We start from the raw sequence: 6,914 nt of genomic DNA, 5'->3' as shown, positions 1-6,914 counted from the left end.
AAATATAAAAAATTGATTGTTTTTTAATGTCAATGACAAATAGACTTGGAATGTATTTACTAACTAATACATAAATATTTGAACAGTATGTAAAATACAATTTCATGAATTTGTATTTAGTTCTAAATTCTTCAAATATACCTGTAAAGTACTATATTTCCCATATCGTAAACCGCTTCTCTATATTTATTGACTATTGTACTATCTATTGTATCTAATGCAACACCCATTGCTGATTCTATAAAAAAAAAATATATATATATATATATATATATTATAGACGATATTAGATATTTATCAAATATGTATTTTTTCATATTACATAAAAAAAAATTTACATTTACCACAAACAATGTTTAATGTGTATTTTGATGAAAAAGGTACAAGATTTTTTATTATTTCATCGCCTTCATTTTTGAGAATATTCATGAACTTTTTGCCTTCTTCGTTTATTATTTCCAAATATTTCTTTAAAATACTGAAATGAAATGCAGGTGATAAAATTTTTCGCCTTTGACGCCATTTATTTCCTGAAAAATAATAATTATGCGTATATTAAGTAATATGAATGCACATAAGACATCCGCACACTATCGCACTCGCGAAACGCATACCTATGAAAATCAATGCGCGATTAGCTTGCATACACACGTATATGCATGCATAAACATAAACTAAATTTTTATGTATTTAAATATGTTATTTACCTGTGCTTGTCAGTAGGCCAGTTTTAAGCCAAGGATGAAGATATTCATATATGTAGCCTTTTTCAATGAATTTTTGACCCGTAAATAATATCTATTTAATAATTATTAATTAAATTTTTGTTTATATTTTAATATTGATTTGAATGCATAAGTAAAAGAATTTACGAATTAATGTTTTAACATTAAATTATTTAAATTATTTAAATTTATTATAAAACGTTATTCTTTAAGAGCTGTTTTAATAAGTATCATTCGAGCTTGAGAGTCGATGAACTTAAGTTTATCTTAAATAGAATGAAATTTATGCTTTTTATACAGAAAAAAAATTATTACAAATTATCAAATTAATAAAACTTATAAATCATTAATTGTATTTATTCTTTTGTAATACATTCGACTCTAAATTTTATTCCAGTTTCTAGTAATACGATTTCTTTTAAATTACCCCATTAATTTGGAGATAAGTTATCATGATAATAACTGAACTTTAATTATACCGTTCCAAATTTATTATAGTAATTAAGGTTAAGAAAAAAGTTAATTATCTTTCTTACTTCTAAATCGTCTGGATGACGAACACTAATTACAGCAGTTTTGCAAAGCCAAAATCTTGTTATTGGATAATATGTATTCGTAATTTCACGGGCGACTTTCCAAAATTCATCTGAAATTAGTTGTACGAAACTAAACGGGGATATCGTTTATCTAGCACTAATTTATTATTACATATCGCTGCAATATTAAATAAAAATTAAAAAAAAAAAAAAAAAAAAAAATTAATAACATATTTAAAATTCTTGTGTTTTTTTTTTCTACTACAGTTTTCTCTAAACTTTTTATTTATTTGAAGATAAATATATTATTAAGATACGTACAAAAAATTGAATTCAAGCTATACATTAAATATATTTTTTGTATTGCAGCGGTTTGAAATTAAATTAAAATAAATATTATACTAACGTAAACATTTAACATTGAATTTTAACAAATTGCCTACAAGTGGATAAGGCGTTGGTCCAGGGATTTTACGTAATAATCGACCTCTTCTATTGTATCTCGTGACAATATGGAAAATAAGTGGACCAAATAACAACAATAATAACAAATATGCCATTACGAATTTACAATATTTTAATACATAAACGCGATGTTTTAAATTTTTTTTTTTTTTTTTTTTTTTTTTCTTAACGTACACACTTCAATTATAAAATTTTATTGAAATAAATCTAATTTCATACTTATAATAATATATTTAGAGAACTCTGTAATATTTTATAATAACTCGACAATTTTCAGTGATGTCTGAATATTCGGTTCGAAAGACTGTGAGCTTTAAAACTCATTTGCTATGATTCCGGTCTGCTATTCGTTTTTATAGTTGTCTCCATTCATTTTCAAATGTAAGGTACAAAGTATAGGAGTTATGAGATTTCATAATATTTTGAAATTTGAATGTAAATTTAGTAAAAGCAATTCTTTCTCGTTAATTGAATATTTCGTTATAAAAATATTATTATTGAAAAAGACCGATGACTCAATGACTGCTGATGATTTTTAAGTTAAAATTCAATGAATTATTAATTAAGAATAATATTAATTATAAAATATGTATTTCAAATAACGCAATGTTAATGCCTTATCAAAGAATTGTTCGAATAACAAAAAAAATTAACAATTGAATATTTTATGGCAATTTTACACAAAAAAATGTCCAACCTGTTGAAGATTGATAAAACAAAAATATTTATAATCTATATGTTTAAGTGTAAGAGATATAATTTGTTAAAAAGTGTAAAATTTTTATTATTATAATTGAATTGTAGGCTTTTAATATGTTCTTTTTTTTTTTTTTTTTTTTTTTTTTTTGAAAAATTACTTTCTAATCGTAACTGATATAAAGTAATGCAATTAAGATACGTGCGAAAGTAAATTCATCATAATAAGAGACGCGAGTGTAAATATTATACTCTGCTCATGGTCATGAGTTTCGTTTCGTAATCAACCTAATTGCAATTAGAATCTTGAATAGGAGGAGAAATTTGAATTTAGTTGCATATTTTTACAAAAATTTAATTTTAACAAACATAACTTTTGTTTTATCAAATTACTAAATATTTTATATTTTTATAATACAAAATATTCTTATATAATGATTAAGAAGCTCGCAGTAGTTCATAATTTTAAACAATTTCTTTTTTTTTTTGATCAATTTTATATTTTTAACGATATAAATATCTAAATATATATGATTCCGGAAAATTATTGTCCCGCGTTCTATATATAATAAAAAATAACAATGATAATGTATCTTAGAGTAATTTATAAAAATATATAAATACGCTACATAATTATCTATATAATTATGGAATATTTAATAAAATTAATGCGTATTAACGTATAATCGGTCGGTAGTTTCTTTCGTTCGATTCTCATCGACCGCTTTAAGATTAAATTTCATATTCATAAGCACAAATTATACATTCCAAGTTTCATTTTATCTAATAACGCTTGCCTTATCGCAGACCATTTCTAAGCAGCATGGGTGTCATACCATCGATATTGCCGGTATCGGGTCTGGTGAACGATAAACCACTTCGCTTCACGGATTCGCCGCAGCATTACATCACATCGGGTAACAGCGGCGCTGGCACCGGGTCCAACATCCCGACGCCTAGTCCACGGCGCAAAAACTCCGTGACAAGCAGCGAGGACACCTATTCGCTCGAGATACCGAGGATAGAGAGACTGCCACCGGCGTATATGGGCAATCAGACGTCCTTCCCAGATTATGGGCCACCTGTTTATACGGTTGTCGCTGCGGGAGATTATTATAGGCCGGCCGAATCGACGTATTTAGGATCATCAGACTACCAGTTAGTACAACATTTCAAAATACTTCCAAAATTAATTCCCTACTTATGATACATTGAGTCTGAGGACAGATTGGAAGAACATTATATACTAACTTTTGTAACCAAATTTTAAATATTTTACGTCGACTACGTGCAATATAAAACGATTGGGATAAAATAATAAATTACTTGCAATGTTTGTCTGTGTATTGCAATATTCTGTATATGAATCGCGTAAATAACCAAATAGGCTATTGCGTCGTGAAATGTCAATTTGTCTTTTTCGCTTCTTTTTAACATTAAAATTGAAATTTGCGAAATGACAATTACATCTATGTCATAATTGTTGATGTTATTATTAAAACATCGACCAAGTTACCTTCACAATCACTGAATCGAATAGCTTCCTTGTACACAATTATCAATATCTATGAGAAAATAATTGTTCAACCGATGGTTCGCGTTGCTCGAGCGACAATTTCTTTTGCGCTAGATTCGGTAATTCTATTTTGTCTAATGTTTCCATGCTTTCTTCTTATCCTCTTAACATTCATTATTAAAATACGTGTCATAGAAAAGAGATTTTCGATATTGTAAATATCCAGGAAATATATGTATATATATATATATATATATATATATATATATATATATGCATTGATCTAAATAAAGTAATTGCTAATAAAGTTGAATATCCTCGGAAGACATTTTTGTCAAAAATTTTGTTAAGATATTATAAAATTTCAAGCTCTAGCGTAATTACATTCCGCTCCATTATCGTAAATTCTATTGACATAAAAATGAAAATATTTATATTACCGATACCCGTCATCTTCACCATTATTTATTTATTTCCTTTATTTTTCTCTTAATTCTTAAAATTACTTTTGCCAGTGACAGAATGTTGGAGTGCACGGAATTCCCACACGCCTATGATAATCCAAGCAGTTTGAACAGCCCAGCGCGAACCAGTAATCGATTACCATCCTACACCCATCATCGAACATCATCAAATGTTTCAAACACGAGCTCATCGTCGCAAAGTAATATCAATCCCACATTCCGATTGGACGACGAAGCGGACTACTCGTCGCCCTACTCACCAGGACACTCATTTGTTAGAATACTTTATTATTTTTATTCAATGCGTACATTACCCTTTATTGTAATCTTATTCTCGGTATTTTGCGTATTTTTCATTGTTTTTGTTTTAATCTTTAACATTCTTAATAATAATCGCTTAAAATTACTCGATCAAACAAGTAGTTGGTTTTTTTTTTATGAGCAAAATTTAGCATTAGTAATCGATAAATTTAATCGAAGATATTTAACAATTCGAATTATAAATAAATATACTAGATTTAAAGTGAAAATTATGTAATGCTATTTTTATTTAATATAAATTGTATGGAAAATCTTTTCTTTATTCTTTCAAAATAATATCATTAATTTAAAATAATTCCATTAGTGCATATATATATATATATATATATTTATATATAAACACTAATAATATCAACACTTGACAATATTTGAAATTTAAAATTGTAATACATTTTCTTTGGTAAGTATTATCAAAATAATACATATAATTTATATTAGAATAAAATAGAAAGAATAAGGACTATATTGTCATGATTAATACAATTTTGTTGTTGTTCGAAAATAAAATTTTGACCAAACAAATATAGTCACTCATTAAGTTTAGGATTTTCTCTTTTTTTATTAGGGCTATTATCGCGGTAACATGAACAATTTGGTAATGTCAAACATGGCTGGTAGTTACGGCAGCACAAGTTTGACAAATCATGAATATGGCATACAATATCTGGCTCGTCAAAATTTTCAGGATTCCAATCCAAATTCAAGTGATCGGCCCAGCAATCTTGAAGTCGCTTCACGACTACGATCGAGTCTTAAGAGGACAAATTATACCTACAGTTCACCAAACAAAAGTGCTAGTAAAAATAATTCAGGATCCGGTGAGTGTATAGAGTACAAATAATTCTACCCAACAAAATAATTGTTGATAAAATGCGTAGTTAACTATACTACATTATTTCTATAATATTAAAGATTTCTTTAATATTAAATATTAAACTTCAATTTTTCCCGTAACTTATTATACCTTCAAATTCATTTATATATATATATATATATATATATATATATATATATATATATATATAATTTTTTGTTTTTTCAGAGTTATATTTTCAAACTCTGTCATTTGTAATTTCAAAAAAAAGAAAAAAATTAAAATTGATTTTCGAATTTATCACATAAAAAATGGAAAGCATTTACGTCAATTAATATTTTAATTTAAAAAATTAACAAATAAAAAGAAATTAAATAAAACTTTGAAAAATTTGTCACATGCAGGAACTCCAACGAATCCAACACCACCTGACTCACTCACTTCAGAAGATTCCAGCTACGTATCGGCAAAGGACAGCCAGATCTCCATTAGCAGGGTACGTTTCTCTCCAGTTACATTCGATCGGGAGTTACTGGCACATCCGCAGACAACGGAAATTACAAGTCCAGCGCAAACGAATCGACGAACTAGTCGTAATCGCAAACCCAGCATTTCGGAACTTGAAAGAGAATTTTTGTCATAACATTGGCTTATATAGGCCGACGATACCAAAATGTCTCGACGTGAGATATTATTCATTTAACCGGATGTAAAAGTTTCATAATAATTAGAGATGCTTGAACGATTTTATAATGATAGATTTTGCATTAAGATATGTGCGCGTGCGCGTGGGTTTGTGAGTGTATGTGCGTGCGTAGTTGAAATATTGCGCAGTTATCGTAATGAATTACTATTGTAAAAATTCCTTTTACAATAATTGTCACAAACAACTGCACATTAAGTAATATAATTCAGAATAAAGTTTGATTATAAAATAGTACATTATTTATGATATATAAAAATTATCATGATTGTAATAAAAAATTATTGTACCAAATATATATATATATATATATATATAAATGTGTGTGTGTGTGCGTGTGCGCGCGCGTGTGTGTGTGTGTGTGCGAGCGCGCGCGTGTGGGTGATTGTGTATATACTTTCTATTTTCATAGTATACTCCTTATTAAAAATTAATTATTTATAAAATCGTGCAGTAAATTATGTCTTTTGCATCCATTTAAGTATTGCAAATCACTGCCTTTAACCATCGATTTAAATACGTCGAAATCAACATTGATACATTATAATAAGAATATTATTTAATATAATTGACGTATAGAAATAGCAGGATAATGAAAGATCATACAACTATATCTACATCTACGTAATTTTTAAGCTAATGAAAAATTCATGTAGATACAAAATAATTACCTA

At 27.4% G+C, this 6,914-nt stretch overlaps 2 protein-coding genes across 2 annotated transcripts in view; one reads left to right on the top strand and one right to left on the bottom strand.

Moving 5' to 3' along the window:
* The window catches only part of LOC105367821 (cytochrome P450 4c3-like), a 4,348-nt gene extending 2,512 nt beyond the window's left edge, over positions 1-1,836 (bottom strand). Inside the window, exons 1-5 of the mRNA XM_011506637.1 lie at positions 1,668-1,836; positions 1,262-1,371; positions 708-798; positions 345-530; positions 141-238 (exon numbers count right to left, since the gene is read on the bottom strand). Of these exons, the coding sequence (XP_011504939.1) occupies positions 141-238; positions 345-530; positions 708-798; positions 1,262-1,371; positions 1,668-1,821 (639 nt within the window). The 5' untranslated portion in view covers positions 1,822-1,836. The remainder of the gene's footprint in view (positions 1-140; positions 239-344; positions 531-707; positions 799-1,261; positions 1,372-1,667) is intronic.
* LOC105367820 (mitogen-activated protein kinase kinase kinase 10) overlaps positions 1-6,290 on the top strand; it is a 30,124-nt gene extending 23,834 nt beyond the window's left edge. Inside the window, exons 15-18 of the mRNA XM_011506636.1 lie at positions 3,230-3,580; positions 4,454-4,676; positions 5,289-5,541; positions 5,942-6,290. Of these exons, the coding sequence (XP_011504938.1) occupies positions 3,230-3,580; positions 4,454-4,676; positions 5,289-5,541; positions 5,942-6,180 (1,066 nt within the window). The 3' untranslated portion in view covers positions 6,181-6,290. The remainder of the gene's footprint in view (positions 1-3,229; positions 3,581-4,453; positions 4,677-5,288; positions 5,542-5,941) is intronic.
* Positions 6,291-6,914: the final 624 nt, after the last annotated feature.

This window comes from Ceratosolen solmsi, unplaced genomic scaffold (genome assembly GCF_000503995.2).
Source record: "Ceratosolen solmsi marchali unplaced genomic scaffold, CerSol_1.0 scaffold6, whole genome shotgun sequence".
NCBI lineage: Eukaryota > Metazoa > Arthropoda > Insecta > Hymenoptera > Agaonidae > Ceratosolen > Ceratosolen solmsi.
Note: the sequence above shows the minus strand (reverse complement) of the source record. Positions and strands in the feature narration are given on the sequence as shown.